Below are 20,353 nucleotides of genomic sequence, written 5' to 3' on the forward strand. Positions count from 1 at the left end.
GCACTGAAAAAAAAGTTTTATCACAGTTTCACAAATGATAATGGGTAGCACAACTGTTTTCAACATTGAAAGTAATAAGAAATTGCTCTTGATCAGCTAATAAGCATATTAGAATGATTTCTGAAGGATCATGTGATATTGAAGACTGGAGGAACAACGCTAAAAATTTAGCATTGCCATCACAGGAATAAATTACATTTAAAAACAAATTAAAACAGAAATCACCCATTTTATTTTATATGTTATCATAATTATAATGCTACTTAGTACTGTATGTATTATATGAAGGACACAAATGCCAAAAAAATGTGTAAAACAATTCTTATATTTTAGTGACCTGATCCTGTTTAGCTGTAAAAGTTACGCCTGGAAACGTCACTGCATGAGTTTGAACCTCTGAAATGTCTCAATAATGAGTCAGAACATAAAGACGTCCCACTTCAAATATAGCTTAATCAACAGAGCCAGGCACTATTACGCAAGCAGTACTGCAAACACTGTTCCTATTCCTCCTGCGTTCATCACCGCTTCTCAGTTCGGCTTAACACAAACTCTAAACAAAACACTTAAGCCTCTAAACACAAATGATTGAACGGAGACGCTGTGTTTTGGCAAGAACTGCTGGCACAACTGCATGTATAATTATCTTTTTTTTCTTTAAAAGCAAGGTGAATCACAAGAAAAATAATTGATTTAAAATATTGTTTTAAGCCAGTACCATGCACAAGCTGTTTAACAACATGATCAGGGTGTATGTAAGGAATAAAGTACAGTCAGCTGGTCATTATCTAATAATAATAAGCATGGCTACTAAAAAATAAATACATGAACATGGTTTGAAATTATCTGAAATTATTTTATTATCTACAGTATCTAAGCTTCAAGCTTCCAATAAGTTAAATGGTCCACAACAAAAAAACGAATTGAAAACAATTGCAACAATATAAATGCATATATCAAATATATATATTGTATGTAAATGTATATATATATATATATATATATATATATATATATATATATATATATATATATATATATATATATATATATATATATATATATATATATATATATATATATATATATATATATATATATATATATATATACATTTACATCAATACATATATCAATCCAAGTTACCTTTTCTATTGACTAGTTAGCTAAAATACACTACCATTCAAAATGTAGGGGTCGATCAGTTTTTTTAATGTTTTTGAAAGAAGTTTCTTATGAACACCAAACATCTACCCCTGCATTTATTTGATCAAAAATACAAAAAAACTGAAATATTGTTATATATTTTATGTAACATATTTTTATATATATATATATATATATATATATATATATATATATATATATATATATATATATATATATATATATATATATATATATATATATATATATATACATTTTTTTTTTTTTTAAAGAATATAATGTTCAAAAGAACAGACTTAATTTGAAATAGAAATGCATCCTTGCTGAATAAAAGAATAAATCTCTTTAAAAAAAATACTGACCCCAAACTTTTGAACAGTATTGTATTTAGATCCTAGAATCAGGTTTTCCTTTATTTTAAGGCTCAGACAATGCTCAAAAATGGTCACTGCAGCCATTCCAGAAGAAACCAAATCAGAGATTGGCCAATTGTAATCATGTATTTCAAAAAGCCATGTAAAATCGACATTTAATTATCTTTTTTTTTTACACCAGCAAACTATTGACAAACTATTAACAAACTAAAGTTGTATCAGCCTTTGCTACAGCTGCCTGCAGAGAGAAAGAAATCACTTACTATTCATAAATAGCCAAACACAAGTGATAAATGACTCAAATGGGTACTGAGGTAATAAACGAAAGCAGTCAAAGAATTGGATGTTATGAATAGAGGGAGCTTTAAAAAAAGAGATGTAAAATGTAATTACTAGGCAGCGGTTCCACTGGGAGAGCTCAAGCTCATCTACAAAGAACATGAAAGAATAGAACAACCCAACAAAACAAAGGTCAACAAAAAAGAACAGAGAGGAAGTGGCATGAGATAAAAAGACTGAGCACTCATTGCAATAATATTGGACAGAGCAGGTGCTGTTAATGAGTAAAGTGACCTATGTACCGTTAGCATATGGCGTTTCACACAGGGTGAGGAAATCTACAATGGGATAGTCCATCTCCAATACTGCAGTGCTCTTCCCATGCATTACCGTCAAGCATGGCCGTCGACCAACAGTGTCATATGACAAACCTCCGGAGAAGATCATAAACGGATCCCTGTTCAAAACACAAACACATACTCTACAGTGAGCTTCAAAAGACTTAAATTACATTATCAGCATAACAATGAGTGAAAAGTTCAACTGAATGTCATTCAGAATGTGTTTTTCTTTAACGACAGCAGCACTCGAGCTGCATGAACTCCACCGGTTTGCTTATCTGCTTGTGATCTAGAAACAGTGCAGAGTACTTATTCATTTTACATTGTTACTGTTTGTTTACTTACAGGTTTACATGTGCTTCAAATTCAGTATATATTTTTCAATATATAGAAAACATATATCAATACCGGATTCCCCTATATATGCATAGACATACACACATTTAGACATACACACAAACATCTAGAAGAAAGTGGTACAATATGGCTATGCTGGGTATCCAGCATAAACCAGCAAAAACAAGCCTGGACCAGCATTCAGGAAATAAGAGCAGTATAAGAAAATAAACAAAACCTGTACCTACCCTGCTCTCGTGGTCTTGTACTCTACTTTAAGGATGGGTTTGCAAGGCTCTGGCTTTTTTCCATCTTTAGGCTGCTTTCCTGAAACAGAATCAGACTCATTTAGAGAGTTTCTAGACATCCTTCTCTGGCCCTATACCAAATAGTGCGCTAGATGTGGACTTAATGTCGATCATAACTCATTAAAGACTGTGGAATTGATTGATGTATTTCCTGTATTGATGTATTGAAGTAGAAAATGATCACAGTGGTTGTCACAGTGTTTTTTTTAGCCATTAGCCCAATTAAAACAGGAACTACTGTACATTTTAGAAGTCTTCATGTCCACAAGTTTCATTTCAGCATTGAAGTACTACAAGAGTGGACATGAAGGAAGACTGCAAGGACTGAGAGTGCCATTTGGGACAAAGTCTCTCTCTCCCACGCACAGGAAGTGTGTCACAGTGAGAGAAAAAAACATCTCACAGACATAACACAGAAGAAAAATTTAGAGCATTAAAGACATAGATATGTTGCTTATCGAAAATGAGTGCGTTTCCTTTGCTGTTCTTCTAGGGTTATAAAGATGTTACAACATTGCACAGACGCTTGTAAAACAAATTAGATTTAAAATCCTGAAAAAAATAAGAGAATGTGTTGGATTTTGTTATAATATATGGGTTAACACTGGCCTAGAAATCTAGACGCACCCTAGCGGCAGCAAATTTAATCTGCCCGCAAGTGTCGTCTAGGAACTCTCAATACCCTTCTGAGCTGTATTCCTCACAATCTGGACGGGCCAATCACGCCGTGTATAGAGTCGGCGGGCGGGGCCATAATGACGACGGCCGAGTTGCGTTTGCGTGCTTCTAGTAAACACAGAAACTGGCGAACGGCGGCGGTCTTTCGAATCAGCTTTGACCGCGACTCTGGAAGACTTGGAGTTAAGCTTTTCTCTGAGAAAAGAACAAAGAACGGCACTGAAGTCATTCTTAAAAAGGGAAGATGTGTTCGGAGTTTAGCCGACCTGATGCGGTGAATGTTTAATCTATCAACGAGCTCTGTTTCACCTTCGTTGCTCTGGGTGGTATAGCTCTATCCTATCGCGTGCAGAGGGAGTTTGAAAGACAACCGTTTATCCCGCCCCTCGGATTGAGCCCTGTCAATGGTGAGTTTCCAGACCAAACATCTTGATGTGGGCCTGGCTTGTCAGGCTAGGTTAACACATTATTGAAGACTTTTAAACTATGGTAACTTTTTAATTTCATATTCGCTAACGCCTTTATTTTGTTATATTGTGTTGGTTTAGCAAAATCATCTGCTGGAGTCTATTGCAGACACAGATAATAATATAACTACGGTTGCATATTACTAGTGTTGTCAGACCGGCTTTGACCATTCCAGTTTGGCGGACAGCTTATGCATAACGGCCCATAGAAACAGCTAATGAGGCATCTATATGTGTACATAATATTAAAGAGGCCTAAAACAGTTCAAAACCATTTAAGTTACCATTTAAATTTTGTGATGTTATGTTATTTCCATCAAGAGGTGCATCAATTTTAGGTCAAGGTCTTGTATTGACGATGCAAGAGTCCAGCACTCTGTAAAGTCTCCTCCAGCACATCCCAAAGACTCAGAGGTGTCTATTCATGCGTGAAAATGATTCTTCATGCACCCTACCAAAACTTTTTTCACAATTTGAGCCTGATGAATCTTGACATTGTCATTCTGGAATATGGCTGTATTGTGTCTTCCTACATGGTTGTTAAAGAAATAAAAAAAGCTACAAACTCCATCAATTATGGTTAGAAGAACTGTTGCCAAATATATAGCAAGCTAGAAACATAATAATCACTGTAATAATGATCCAATCATAGAATCTGCCTAAATTTGCCTAATAATGGCATATAATAAATAATTTTCAGCAAATTTAAATGTTAAATATACCTGTATATGGAGGGTCTGAATTCTCCCTAAATAGGGGCTACTAATGTCTATTGAACATCCTAAATAATATAGTCTTCTGTCAATATTGTATGGCTTTTCCCAATTATGTTTCTTTCTTTTTAAATCTGGCTGTCTGAAGCGCTCCTCTCATAGAGGCAGGGTGAGGCTGAAGGGGTTGTTGTGTTAAGAGAGGACCGCAGTGAGGTATCTTCAATAGAGTAGGCAAGGCTGTGCGCCAAAAGGAAGAGCATGACCTCACCTCACTCATCACTAAAGACCACAACACAGGCGGTCTCCATAAGGGAACAAAATGAGACTGGAAATTAAAGCTTCACTTGAAATGGAAATCAGGTAAGGGTGGAAGGAGGAGGGGTGGGGGATCAAATTACAATCCTGAATTAACAAGTCTTTGCTTGAGATGTGATACAACCTTATGAAATAGACACGAGAGCAATTGATTTTGCAACCCATTTTTCTGAACAAACATGAATTTGAAGAAAATTAATTTGTGTTTGAGCCAGAGAGAAAGAAAGAACACTAACCGTGTGGCGTGATTGTCTGTATGGGCCTGGCTGGGGACTTTATATTCCATATGGTCAGTGTGCCGTCTGAGTGACTACAGATAAACTGCTTCCCCTCGTGGTGCCAGGCCACAGAATGGATCGCCTGTGAGTAAGAACGAGAATTCGAGAGAGAGGAAAAAGAGCAAGAAATGTTGGTTATGTTTGCATGGGGGCACACAACTCAATGGGATATTTCCTAATAGTGACTCACACCCGTATGTCCAAGAACACTGCCCAGGGGTGTAACCAAGTTGACATGAGATGCCCTTGAAAAGACGTATGCTGGGATAAGTGCTATAAAGAAAGTGTTGAGCAACACAATCACTTGTGCCATGCTTTTTACATCATCAGTGTTTCTGCAGTGACATGAGGAGGGGCGTTACATGTACATCCAAATGTTACTTAATCTACACAGAACTGAATCTAAATTCCAAAGTATCTAGTTTTATAATTATGTAGATAAGCTATTTTAGCAAATAAGTGCTGGGACAGTGTTTGTAAACTTGTGCTACATTTCCCTTGGCAAGATTTCAGCCATCAAGTAATGTGTCTGGTATTTTCTGCTAGCTATTTATAACCAGAACTGTGCTGTAGAATAGTCAGTTATTTTTAAATATATTTCACATATATGCTACCGTTTTAAAAGTTTAGAGTTGGTAATAGTTTTAACGTTTTTGAGAAAAGTCAAAGGTTGCATATGCACTACCAGTCAAAAGTTTTAGAACGGTAATATTTTTTAATGTTTTTAAAGAAGTCTCTTTTGCTCACCAAGGCTGCATTTGATCCAAAAGACAGCAAAAACAGTATTATTGTGAAATATTTTTACATTTTAAAATAACTTTATTTTAATATATTTTAAAATGCTATATTTCTGTGTTTGAAAGCTGAATTTTCCTTACTCCAGTCTTTAGAATCACACAATCCTTCAGAAATTATTATTTTAATATGCCGATTTTGCTGATCAAGAAACATTTATTATTATTATTATTATTATTATTATTATTATTATTATTATTATTATTATTATTATTATTGTAAAATAAATAAAATAAATGTATTATTTTTTTAAAGTTCTTTCCCAAAAAAAATAATAAATAAATACAATTCTTACCGGCCCAAAACATTTAAATGGTAGTACAATGTTGCAAAACCTTTTTATTTATTTAATACTGTCCTTTTGAACTTTTCAACAAATAATCCTAAAAAAAAATAAAAATATTTACACAACTGTTTCAACATTGATAATAATCATAAATGTTTTTCTTAAGCAGTAAACCATCTTTAGAATGATTTCTGAAGGATCATGTGACACTGAAGACTGGAGTAATGATGCTCAAAATTCAGTTTTGCCATCACAGGAATAAATTACATTTTAAAATATATTCAAATAGAAAACTGTTATTTTATATTTTAATAATATTTCACAATATTACAGTATTTTTGTTATTTTATTTTATTTTATTTTATTTTATTATCATTATCATTATTATTATTATTATTTTCTAATAACATAAATGCAGCATTGGTGAACAGAAGAGACTTCTTTAAAAATATAAACTTACTGTTTAAAAACTTTTAAAAAGTTATTGGCTAATGATAAACTATTCATTTGTTGGCCTTTGCACTGTTTTGTTAAATTCAGCTATAAGTCATTTATAAATTATTAGTTAATGATGAACTAATCATTTACAAAACATGACTTTATATTTATAAATTATTAGTAAGAGGTATGCTAACAATTTACAAATGTGTTGTAAGTTAACTTAAAACATGACTAAATCATGAAATGAATCAGAGAAATAGTAGATGGTTGATAAGTTATTGGTTGATGCATTACTGATCACGTATAAATCATTTTAATATTTATCAAAATAGTTTTAGCATCATCTCAATAAACAATGGTTAATCATGAAAAAAATGATGAACAAACCATTCATAAATGATCAGTAATATAATGAATTGATGTATCATTAAGTTGTAAGCTGGTCTGTGTTCAAAAGCACAGTTGCACTAAAGCAGCTAAAGAATCATTTATTTATTGATTTGATTTTTTGATAATAATTTATGAAGGTGACTCCAGTTAGGCCATGTTAAATCCTTTCAGCCCTCAGCACAGACTTGTGTTCTGTGAGGAGTGTGTGGGATCTAATGATAACGTGAACCTCAGAACCGGTTCTATCTTCCACTAAAGCTCACATCAGGTGCACAGCATTGATGTGTAAATGCATGAATAAATAATTTATCATTTACAAAGTTTTCTGCATCCCCTCATCTAAAGTGTAAACAACTCATCACTTGTAAATGTGTTACACATCATTTGTAGATCTTTCTCACCTGTTACAAATGACGTGTATTTGTATACCAGTCACGGATACATATGGATATATCTCGTATATAGCACTAATTAAATAATAATTCATGAATGCATTAACTAATCATTTATAAATTACATAACTGAATTAACAAAACAATAATAAAATGTTAGCATATCTCTTATTAATCATTCCTTATCATTAACAAATAACTTATAACGTAACTTATAACATTACTATAAAGTGTTATCAAAGTGATTTATTCCTGTGATGGCAAAGCTCAATTTTCAGAATCATTACTCCAGTCTTCATTGTCATATCATCCTTCAGAAACCAATCTAATAATATGCTGAATACATTTCTTTTTTCTTTTCTTTTTTGTGGAAAGCATTATACATTTTGATTCTTTGATGAATAGAATGTTCAAAAGAACAGCATTTATTTAAATAGTAGTGTGTGTATGTGTGTGTGTGTGTGTATGTATGTATGCATGTGTGTGTGTGTGTGCGTGCGTGCGTGCGTCCTTGTTTATATTACATTGTGGGGACCAGCTTTCCTATAGCTCAAACAGTAGAGCATGGCACTGGCAACGCTAAGGTCATGGGTTCGATTCCCAGGGAAAGCAAGAATTGAGAAAAATGTAAAAAATGTGTACTTTGAATGCAATGTAAGTCGCTTTGGACAAAAGCATCTGACAAATGCATAAATGTAAATGTAATACAAATGTCCCCACAAGGATAGTAAAAACTGAGATCACCTACATTGTGGAAACCAGCCAGCTTACACTTTTCAGCCACTTTTCAAAAGGCTTATAAATCATACAGGATGAGTTTTTTTTAGAAAGTAAAAGTGCAGAATGTTTCCTGTGATGGGTAGGTTTAGGGGCAGGGACCGTGTAGGGGGATAAAAAATACGGTTTGTACGGTATAAAAACTGTTACGTCTATGGAGAGTTTGCACAAAGATAGTGAACCAGAAATGTGTGTGTGTGCGTGCGTGCGTGTATGTGTACTGTACACTTTCTGATAATTCCTCACATCAGTACCTTTGTTGCTTTTTATAGTTTTGTTTTGTAGCGTTGTTGTATTGACAGAAGACTTGAGCAGAACTCTGGGGAAAACCGTCAGGCCAATATAGCACAATAAATGGAATAGAATTGAATTCGAGGGGAAGAGAAAGAGAGAGAATGCACAGCATGAGACTGATGTATCGAGAGAAAAGAGAGAGCGAGTGAAAGCACAAAGAAGGCTGAAAGAGAGTTCTCATTATTTTCTAATTAAGCGCAGTCTCCTCTTGTTTAGCATAATGATGGCGGCTCTATCTCTGTCTCAGGCAGACAGTAGGGACAAACCTCAGCAGACCTAACTAATCAATGAACCGAGTGCAACATCATTACAGGAGCATCCAGAGAGGAGGAGCCAGACAAACACACACGCGCACACACCAGCACAAAGAAAAACATGCTTATGCACAGCTACATTCAAAACACCCAAATGATTATGAGGGATTATATTGCTTGCATAATATACGTTCTGAAGGCACAGAGCGAACGGCTGGGAAAACACAGTAGTTTAGCAAAAAGCACATTTATGCTGAATTACTGACATGCAATGAATCTTGAAGGAAACTGCATACATATTATCACACTACATATAGGCTTGACCGCGACTCTGGAAGACTTGGAGTTAAGCTTTTCTCTGAGAAAAGAACAAAGAACGGCACTGAAGTCATTCTTAAGAAGGGAAGATGTGTTTGGAGTTTTGCCGACCGGATACGGCGAATGTTTAATCTGTCAACGAGCTCCGCTTCATGTTGTTCTTGTTGGTTGTAGCACCGTTTATCCCGCCCCTCGGATTGAGCCCTGTCAATGGTGAATTTCCAGACCAAATATCTTGAAGTGAGTCTGGCTTGTCAGGCTAGAATAGTATATGCAAAGAATGTTTTTTTTTTTTTTTTGGGGGGGGGGGGGGGGGGGGGGGGGGTTGGTGGATCATGAACTGCCTTGTTTTATTGTTTTATGATGTTTCCTGGGGTGCACTTATAATTTATTTTACCCTGATTTTAGCCTTCTGCTCTGAACTCTCTGTTTTAAGGGGCATGTCTGCTGTCAGACTTCAGTGTAAACTCCCACTGCTGTGATTGGCTAATGTCTTTCCATTTAAAATAGCTAAGTATTACACTCTCTTTTAGCGTGTTTTTACTATTACAGCTCTCATGGTTAGCTAATCATGAAAAGTGTTGCATTAAATTTACATCTATGGCATTATATTAAAGGGTTAGTTCACCCAAAAATAAAATGTATGTCATTAACGACTCACCCTAATTTCGTTCCTCACCCGTAAGACCTCCGTTCATCTTCCGAACACAGTTTAAGATATTTTATATTTAGTCAGAGAGCATATCCAAGTTTAGGCACACTTTACTGTCCATGTCCAGAAAGCTAATAAAAACATCATCAAAGTAGTCCATAAGTGACATCAGTTCATTAATTAGAATCTCTTGAAGCAATGAAAATACATTTTGGTCCAAAAATATAAAAAACTACGACTTTATTCAACATTGTCTTCTCTTCCGCGTTTGTTTTCAATCCTCAAATAAAGATTCAAACGGTTATGAATCAGCGTATTGATTCATAATTCAGATTGCCAATGTCACATGATTTCAGCAGATTGCCATTTTGACACGCGATCCGAAATAATGAATCAATATGCTGATTCGTGACTAATTTCTGTACACTAACAGTGCAAATGTGATATGGTATTCGAGAGAATCGTTTAATAAAACGGGAGTCACTGATAAACGTGCCACTGATAAACTCTCGCAGTTTGATTGACAGCTTCAGCGCGCTGCTCCAACAATTGCAAAGGGATCTTTCGTTAACAGCTTTCTTTATATAATTTAATCACCGTTAAATAACATTCGTTTCATCCTACTAAGAGAAACAACGCAAGTTGACGTTTAGTCACTGGTCTGATTTAAGCCGGGTGCACACTGTGCGATTTTGGCCACGATTTGGCCGTCTGGGACAAATTTAGCAAATCCTAAAAGATTCCTCTGATCCTAGGCTAAAATCTGACGTCTTTGGTCGTTAGTTTGACATGTTCACCGGCCGCCGATTAATGAGCGCTGCGATCAAATTTTACCTCAGACGAAATTCTGGCAGTGTCAGAAGATTTGGCACAGAATCCTGCAGTGTGACTTCTCCTACGACGACCGTCAAATATCTCGGTTTTTCAAGACAAACTATGACCAAAACGAGTGCTAGAGATTTCTTTGTAGCCAGCATTTCAGTCCCGTGTGTAATGCAGCTCACTGTCACTGAACGCGTCATTCATTGATGATATGAACTCCGGGTGAGTTTTCTTGCGCGTGTCCGTTTTTAGCGCGCCTTCACTTTCGTGCAGTCTGACATTAATGTCAACTGAGATCTTACAGTGTGACATGGCGATCATGTTCGTACAGTCTGACAAGGGACATTCGCAAAGGATTTTGAAAAATCGCACAGTGTGCAGGACCCATTACTGACACACAGTCAAAGAACATCTGACTGTACATGAATCATTACATTTCAGATCAGGCATTAGAATGAACTCAGTTACTAACATGTTGCATTACTGTCAAGCCCAGGAAGCATCCTCAACGGCATGTTTATTATTTAGTAGCTCAATCTGGTTTAACACCATGTATGTTACTTAGGCTACCTATTCTATTGCATGTCATGCGCAAAACGGTGAATGGGGCTAAACAGACAGTGATGAAGTAGGTGTTGATCTTCTTCTGCAGAGACGGTGCTTGCCGCCCTTTAACGTCATAGATCCCCACTTTGAAAAAGTCGTTTGCTGGGCCTGGTGTCAATAAAATAAAAGCTTTTATTGGAGTAACAAGTAAGATTTCAGTTCTGAAACTTACAGGATATTCTAATAGTATGACCTCTTATATGTACTGATACTGGATCAAAATTTCACTAGGTATCACTGACCTCCTTGGCTTTATCCTTGTATACCCCACAGTGCGCTAGTATTCCATGGCTTCTGAGTTGTAATTATATTCATAAAGTGACAAGGACATGTGGGATGTCTGTATGCGTGTGTGTGTGTGTGTGTGTGTGTGTGTGTGTGTGTGTGCGTGTGTGTGTGTGTGTGTGTGTGTGTGTGTCAGCTTGAGAAAGGGCTGAAGGATAATCAGCCTGCCTTATTAATGACACCTTAAAGACACCAGGACCTCTATCTCCCCTCTACGTTTCTCTCTCTCTTCGTAACATGTTTAAGATACCCACAGAGACACCTAAGAGACAGAGAACTGTGACACTGTCATACCTCTGACACATGCACGCACACAGAGGCCCAATTAGAGCTAAAGAGGTCTGATGGCTCTACTGCAGGCAGCCACAACCCGCCTCTTCAGTCCAAATATATTGCTGTCACTGCCCTCGTACACACAAAACACATCATTCCTGAAACAAATGTCAAGCCATCCAGAACAAGGTCAGCTGGCCCTATTTTCCATTATGACAGAGCCCAAGTGTTTGTTGTAAATGTGTATACATTTAAAAGTGATACATTAATTTCAAGTGCTTGTTAAGGTAATCATCACTATTAATAACAGGGTCAGCAACAGGACACATTCATAATTCTTGAGGGGGCCATTGCATTCCGGGGGTGGGATGTTGATTCAGCTATATATTTTAAGAGCTCTACAGTATATTCTAGCTGAGCCCACATAATGAGTGGGCATACACTCTATTGGTCTGGAAGAGGATGTGCCAACTGTGATTGGACCCTTGGTGAATGAACATAAACAAATGTTCTGCAACATCAGATAAGATGTTAAGACAACTGCCATACACCTCTGACAGGGCAGGAAAGGGGACCTTCTGCACCCACCACCACCAAGGAGAGGACTTCCCATTGGTCTACAAATTGACTTTAACCACCAAACTCATTCCTAAGAACACAGAGATCTATCTAAAGCCATTCATACACGTTTGGAGCCCTTTAAAGTACATAAACTGCAACTCATCCACTTCATCTTCACACAAAGCACAGTTTATGTTAATGGTTATTGACTGTAAACTTAACAGTCCACGGGACAGATCCATTAACAATGAATGTGTTGGCGATGATTTAACCGTTTCTTGTCATGTTTGGTATCCGTCTGCTCCCTGCGATGCCTTTTATATAAAATAATAATAATAATTTGTTGCATTTTTATATAGCGTTTTTCTAGGCACTCAAAGCCCTTTATATAGAAGGAATCTCCTCAACCACCACCAATGTGCAGCCCCAACCTGGATGATGCGACGGCAGCCATATTGGGTCAGAACGCTAACCACACACCAGCTGATTGATGGAGAGGAGACCGAGTGATGAAGCCAGGATGCCAGGGTTACACCCCTACTCTTTATCGAAGGACATCCTGGGATTTTTAACGACCACAGAGAGTCGGGACCTCGGTTTAACATCTCATCCGAAAGACGGTGCTCTTTGACAGTACAGTGTCCCCATCACTATACTAGGGTGTTAGGACCCACACAGACCACAGGGTGAGCGCCTTGCTGGCCTCACTTACACCTCCACCTTTTCCCAGTTGGTCTCCCATCCAGGTACTGACCAGGCTCAGCCCTGCTTAGCTTCAGTAGGAAACCAGTCTTGGGCTACAGGGTGATATGGCTGCTGGTTTACAAATATCTGCTGCTGCTATATTTTAAAATAGGTTTGGTAAAGAAATAATGCATGGGTAAAATATTAAAGACACTGTTTTAACATGCCACTTTATGCTATGCTAATGAGTTTCCCACTAGGGTGGGCAACATTGTGGCTACTTCGGACACCAGTGGCCAATCACACTCCAGGATCAGAAAGGCGCAAAATTTATTAATCTCATCATCAGAAAGGGATAAATAGTTCCCCCCTATTAGACACACCCTTGTTCTGCATTTTCAACTCAACAGGGAAGGAGACACTAACAGACACACCACGTCCTGAGCTTCTGACCTGACGAGGAAAGACACTACATGACAGTTGAGGTTAAGCTTTTGCGAGCAAAACCTTTTATATTGCTTTCGGCTGCACTCTAGCTGCAAAAGGGCTCTCTCATTGAGAGATCTTATCTGATCCTTATGACTCCTCCAGCAGCACAGCCCAGTCCACAAAGGACCTCTGCATCGGCATACATTGCCTGTCCCACACTGCTCCTCAGTGACACAGCCAGCCTGCAATGGACCCTGTGAAGATTTGACTGGCACAGCTGCCTTCCTTGTCCACTTTTTAATGACCCCTGTGGCACAATCAAAGTTCTGCATCCTTCAGACCAGCATGACAACGACTACTGGATCACAACTCTGCACCCTTCCCACTGCACGCTACCCGCATAACCAGTGGTGTGTTAATAATCCATCTTGCCTATACTGCCAGGACTGATCACCCAACTGTGTGAAATGTAAATATAAACTTACCAAATCTCTTACTAGAGACCTTGGCATTAGTTTATACATGCAGCATATGCTTTTCTAACCTGCTTAGATAATAGTTACCTGAAGTCAGCTTATTATTTGTTTAATGATAAATAAGCCTTTATTTATCACCATACACATCAGTGTGTCTTTGGCCCTAAAATGAACTCAGAACACCTCAGTAACCAAATAGCAATGCCCTGGCAACCTTTCACAATACTAAAATATCACAGATACATGGGGCTGGGCTCTTTATACTTGGTCCAGTAAAAAATACCCTAATACCCTAACCAACAACCCAAGCAACCACACAGCAATGCACTAAAATCACTAAGAACACTTCAGCAACCACATAGGAATACCCAGGCAACCTCTCACAACAATAAAGCACCATAGACACAATCATAGACATCATAGGTCTTGTTTGACTTCGACCAATAAGCAATAATACCCTAGCAACCACACAGAACACCTTAGCGCCCTCTGCGTTAACCTCGGTTTCGGGTTTTATATGCCAAGAACGCTTTACTCTTAGCAGTGTGCACAGAGCACAGAGCAACGTCACAGAGCAACGTCAAAACATAATTTTAAACACACTTAAATGTATCTCATATGATAAACAGAGTTGCGTTACCTCATACTTATGACCGATCAGGAGTATGAGGTAACGCAGCTTTATTTAATAAAAAGTATATCTATACATCATAATAAAAGTCCCGTTGCTCGTGAGCCGTGTGTTGCGCAATAATCGCTCAAGCGGCCTTGCTCAGCTCCACAACACTCGGTCCTGTACTGCATCATACTACAGTAACGTTAATAACCGCATCAATCAACATGATTTCTGCTCGAGTCCTATCCTATTTTTTTCCACTGGTTGTGAGGTGAAGACCACATGTCTCAAGATTCTCAGCTCAAGCTTGGCGTCATCAAACTACGCCTTTGTTTTGAATAGGTGGCCTCTAGCGGACAGAAAATGACATAGTGCAGCTTTAAAATGTGAAATTAGCAAGAAGAAAATGTACAAAAAAATTTTTTTTGATACTTGCTGTATATTTTACTCAACGCACACAAAACTGCATAAATGATAGAGGAGAAGGCGAAGGATAGCGGAAAGAAAGACGGAGAAAGTCTTTTATACACAGAAAAATAGAGATAAACTGTCTGTCCATACACCCTTTATGCTACTTGCACTGGTGCTTTTGCTTATTTCAGCATTTCCATCCATCTATAACAGCATAGCTCCTCGCCGCTGTGCTAATTCTGCTGCTCACTGCACCTCAGTGACCCCTTCAGCACTAATAGCTTCCCATGATCTGATATGATGTTAATTCTGCTGTCTATTGCACTTCTGTGACCTCTTCAAAGATAAAAAGGTTCTCAGGCAACATCTGCATAACTAAAGACAGTCTGATCAACCTGTCTGGAACCTTGCCCTGGACTCTCCTCCATTATTATAAACAGTAAAGCACTATGGGGGGTCTGACAGACAAGCAATAGTGTTTCGTGGTACAGCCAAGACTCTGCGCTGAGCTGAAATGACACCTTACTACCCCTACGGAGTAGTGAATTGTAGGACATTTATCTCTGCTGTACTAATCAATCAAGTTAAATGAAGGCAGGAATAAATCAGACATCCAGCCAGGCACAGTCATTCATCAGGGTGCAGATGAGTTGTCCTCCGAGAAATTAACTCTCACTCGCACACACACGCACACATAAACGCTAACACACCAATGAGGGAGTTACAAAAAGAGATGGGTTTGACGTTTGTATGTGTGCTTGTATGTCTGGGAAAAAAGCACAGAGTGTCGGTTATAATTTCTTTGCACTTTGCTTTGGGCACATAATGCTCATCATAATAACTAATGTACGCTGGCTGCCACTGTTGACAAAAGCCATCGAACCAGCTTAAACTGGAATGGCAGATTAACTGTTCTACGGGGGCTTTTTCAGATGCATGGTAATAATTCCCAGGACATGCAGGCAAAAAGAATATCTCCGGAATAAATAAATAAATAAATAAAAATAATTTGAAAAGCTGAAATAAAGTGTTCACGACTAATTCAAGAGATATCGAGTAAATGAATGAATGAAAAAATTCAGAGGCGAGGAACAACAATCCTTAAAATTTCTCAAAATTCCTCAAAGTTCTTCCACTTTTAGGATATTATTATTATGATTATTATTATTAATAATTATTATAGTTTATTTGTATAGAGATAATACAACATATTTTAAAAAATGCATTCATAATTTGCATCTTGAGTAAAAAAATATTGTATAACAAACTTATAAATCTAACAAAAATAAAAAAGCTACACATTCTCTATTAGACAACCATTCATAAGTTTGAGGCTCAGTTGTTGTTGTTTTTTAAAAGAAATGCATACTTTTGATTCAGCAATAACGTATTAATTTGATCAAAAGAGAGAGTAAAGACAACATGAACTAACCATGAAAAAACATGTGTTACTGTATTTGCTAAATTGTTAATGTTAGTTAATAAAAATACAGCTGTTCATTGTTTGTTCATGTTAGTTTACAATGCATTAACGAATGTTAGCAAAAACAAGTTGTGAAATAAACATTAACAAAGATGAATAAATACTGTTAAAGTGCAGTTTATTATTAGTTCATTTTAACTAATGTAGTTGACTAATGTCAGCTAATGAAACCTTATTGTAATGTGTTACCGACATTATGTTTTTAAATTGTAGATTTTTAATTGTAATAATATTTTACAATATAACTTTTTTATTATATTATTTATCAAATAAATGTGGCCTTGGTGAGGATAAAAAAACTTATTTCAAAAACATTTCAAAAACATCACCAACCACAAACTTTTGAACGGTAGTGTCCATTTATAAACCAGAAATTAATTTTTTATAACATAATAGAGTATACAGTATAATACTAGAGTATGTTTAAGATGAAGCAAGATCCGTGGACAGAACAAACATTCAAACTGTAATCCTAAAATGGTTGTTGTGGCTGACTTTGCCTTTCAGTAAATCAGTGGAGGAACATTCTATAACGTGATTAATATTCATGAGTCATGCTGATAAGGTTTATAATGTGTCCCTCCACTTTTTAGAACATTTCTAAAGAAAATGTCAATATGAATGAATGATTGACATTGAGAAAAGGAGGAATTTAGCATCCAAACACACTACACACCACCACACATTCCCTAAAACCAGTCTCTCCTAAAATACAGATTCTTTTGACACTGCAGCATCAAGCTGATGAACTATATTCCTACTTAAAGAGATCTAATCAGCATCCTTTATTAAAATCAAAACATCTCATGAATATTTGAGCGACGCATTTCCATATTCTAAGCGTTTTTGCCACTGCAGGCGACAGGAGCCTGGAATACAACATTGTAACAATACATACCTCATCATAAGTGTACCGGGAGTCAGCTCTCTTTGATTTCAAATCCCACAGCACCACGATCCCAGACTCAAATCCTATTATGAGCTAAAGCGAGAAGAAAAGATGTGGGGGGGGACAAGAAAAGAAGGAAAATACACCGTCAGTCTGTAAACCTGACCTGTAAACTGATGAGAGTTCATGCAGGTGGCGATGTAAATCTAAAAAGAAATGTGTTTCAGCAAAGTAAATATTAAATAGCTTCTCAACGCAAGTCCTTTTGTCTGACTGGTAATCCAATTCTCAAAGAAAATCAATAAATCAGACAAAACATTCCGATCTAAACATAAAAGAAATGTGCAAAGCAAGTTGTTGTGATCTCTATAAATCAACTCTACATTTATTATTAAAGAAATACCTCACCCGGCAATGAAAATTCTATCATTTACTCACTGTCATGTCGTTCCAAACCTGTATGACTTTTATTTGCCTGTGGAATGTCTTGCTTTCTGATTTATATTATATCCTATACAAAAAGTTACTGTATGACTTGATATACTAACTTTTATAGTGCTTTGGCATTCCGCAGTTATTGTAAATGCAATGAAAAGAATGACCAGGAAATTATTTTAGAAATTACACCAAGTCTCCTGTCATCCGAGTTTCTAAACCTCTTTGTTCTTCTTAGAGATTCAGTGATAGTATATAAATTGATAAAGTGTCAGAGTTCTGTCAGCCAAGAGGGAGGGACAATGTCTCTAAGGACTTCAAGACCCATTAAGAACTGAGCGGACCTGTTATGGATCAATGCCCCGTTCAGGGTCAGAAGTAAGATGGGAGAGAGAGTGTGAGTGAGAGTGGATCATCACTTTAAAGGCACCTATGAGGAGCTCCCAGCTGCTAGAGAAAGAGACAGACAGTTTGTCATCCATATGAAGGCAAAACCTCAGCAGGTGTTCGCCGGTCTCTCTGCTCCCCTCTGACTGTGCACTAGCAATTAGCGAAGGTGAAATGAATGCCTAAAAAGATGCATTTGGAAGTAGCTGGAGCATTTGTTCATCTCTTCCATATCTCCTCGATCATTTGTTTTCAAAAACAACATAATTTGCTAACAAGCTGTGTGAGATTAGACCCAATTACTGAACTGTGCTGCACTGTAGGAAAGCAATGTCTTATGAGTTCACAATGGAAAGAAACAAAAGCGGTGTGCGATGCGAGGGAAATGAATTATTCATGGTGGGGAGTGCTGGTTTGTTTTCATGTAGTTGTGCAGGCATCTCCATACCTTGCCCTCATCCATAGGATTGTCACTAATGTGAACGACTGGGCCGGGATGGGCCTTGGAGGACCTGTGGGAGAGAGACAGATTTGGGACGGGTGTTAGTCATGGAAAGGATAGAGGAATTTAAACACATGGCGGGAAATATAGTATAAAGACAGTGAGGAAACGATCTTTGGGGATGTCTGTGTTTGACTGTGAGCTAGAGAGAAACTAAGGCTACACTAATCCGGATAAATTTAAAAACTGTGTTTTCGTCTAAAAACGCTCCGCGTCCACACTATCATTTTCAATCGTTTTCCAAAAAATGTTAATCTACACTGAGACATCTGAAAACGCTTTCATCCCCGTACTGCGCATGAGCAAATCCAAGACGCTTCGACTTGCGTCATTTCCGCTACTCGTTTATTTACTCTTTGAAATTTTGAGGCAATGTCGAGAAAAGGCATTGAGTTTTTTAACAGTATGTACAAACTGACATTAATATTTAACAAGGCTGTCAAAACAGAAAGTATACAAAACAACTACTGTACAATATCGTTCACCATCTTGGCTGAATTGGTCATGACTGCATCACATGGCTAAAAATGCGTCATCGTATTAAAAAGCCTCCGTTTTCACAGTCCACACTACGACGCGAAGGCGGCGTTTTCAAATGTATCCGTTTTTCAAAACGATACATTTTCATTGACTTAAAACGCTGTCTCAGTGTGGACGGAAGGCCAAAGCGGAGAGAAAAATATACGTTTTCAAATGAAAACCTATTAGTGTAGACATGGCCTAAGGAGAAAGGACATCTTTACAAAAAAATGACATGTTAGAATTGTATTGTTACATACATTATAGTTCAAAAGTTTGTGGTTGATACGATTTTTAGTTTAGTTTTGTTTTGTTTCACAAAGGCTGCATTCATTTGATCGAAAAACAGTAAAAACAGTATAATTGTGAAATATTATTACATTTAAAAAAAAAAACGAACTTTATTTCATTATTTAAAATGTAATTTATTCCTGTGATTTATTCCAAAGTTCAGCATATTTACTCCAGTCTTCAGTACCACATGATCCTTCAGAAATCATTTTAATATGCTAATTTGCTGCTTAAAGAAACATTTATTATTATTATTATTATTATTATTATTATTATTATTATTATTATTATCAATTTTGAAGACTGTTATGTTCCAAATTTTCATGGAAACGTGATTTTTTTTTTTTTTTTTTTGTCTCAGGATTTTATGATGAATATAAAGTTAATACAAATTTAATATACTTAAATTTAAAGTTACTTTTGTTCAATTGAATACATCCTTACTAAATAAAAGTATTCATTTCTCCTTCTTTTTTTCTTTTAAATGACCCCAAACTTTTGAATGGCAGTTTATGCTCTCAATTGTCTCATATGAGTATGATTGTTACCCAACATGCGCACCAACACTACAATACATATTCCAGACTTAAACACCAATATCCCAAAACTAACATCTTGACATCCAAACACACATCCAAATGTCCTTAATGAAAGATTCACATCCCTAAAAGGTTTGATGGCCTGAGAAGTCCAGCACTGGCTGGGATCATAGTTTTATTACCACTGAAATAGGGTTTTCCTCATAAAAATATCCTCTTTAACAATACATTACAAAACCCAAGAGTGGGATTCTTGCCACGCAAAGCCGTTCAAAATGATAGGCTTTACA

At 36.8% G+C, this 20,353-nt stretch overlaps 1 protein-coding gene across 4 annotated transcripts in view; it reads right to left on the minus strand.

The window, feature by feature from the left end:
* The window catches only part of stxbp5a (syntaxin binding protein 5a (tomosyn)), a 131,208-nt gene that overhangs the window by 31,101 nt on the left and 79,754 nt on the right, over positions 1-20,353 (minus strand). For all 4 annotated transcript variants that reach the window (XM_067417621.1, XM_067417620.1, XM_067417624.1 and 1 more), the window contains exons 6-10: positions 18,661-18,724; positions 17,400-17,483; positions 5,215-5,338; positions 2,746-2,824; positions 2,123-2,277 (exon numbers count right to left, since the gene is read on the minus strand). In XM_067417621.1, the coding sequence (XP_067273722.1) occupies positions 2,123-2,277; positions 2,746-2,824; positions 5,215-5,338; positions 17,400-17,483; positions 18,661-18,724 (506 nt within the window). The remainder of the gene's footprint in view (positions 1-2,122; positions 2,278-2,745; positions 2,825-5,214; positions 5,339-17,399; positions 17,484-18,660; positions 18,725-20,353) is intronic.

The sequence above is a fragment of the Pseudorasbora parva genome, chromosome 15 (genome assembly GCF_024679245.1).
Source record: "Pseudorasbora parva isolate DD20220531a chromosome 15, ASM2467924v1, whole genome shotgun sequence".
In the NCBI taxonomy this organism is placed as follows: Eukaryota; Metazoa; Chordata; class Actinopteri; order Cypriniformes; family Gobionidae; genus Pseudorasbora; species Pseudorasbora parva.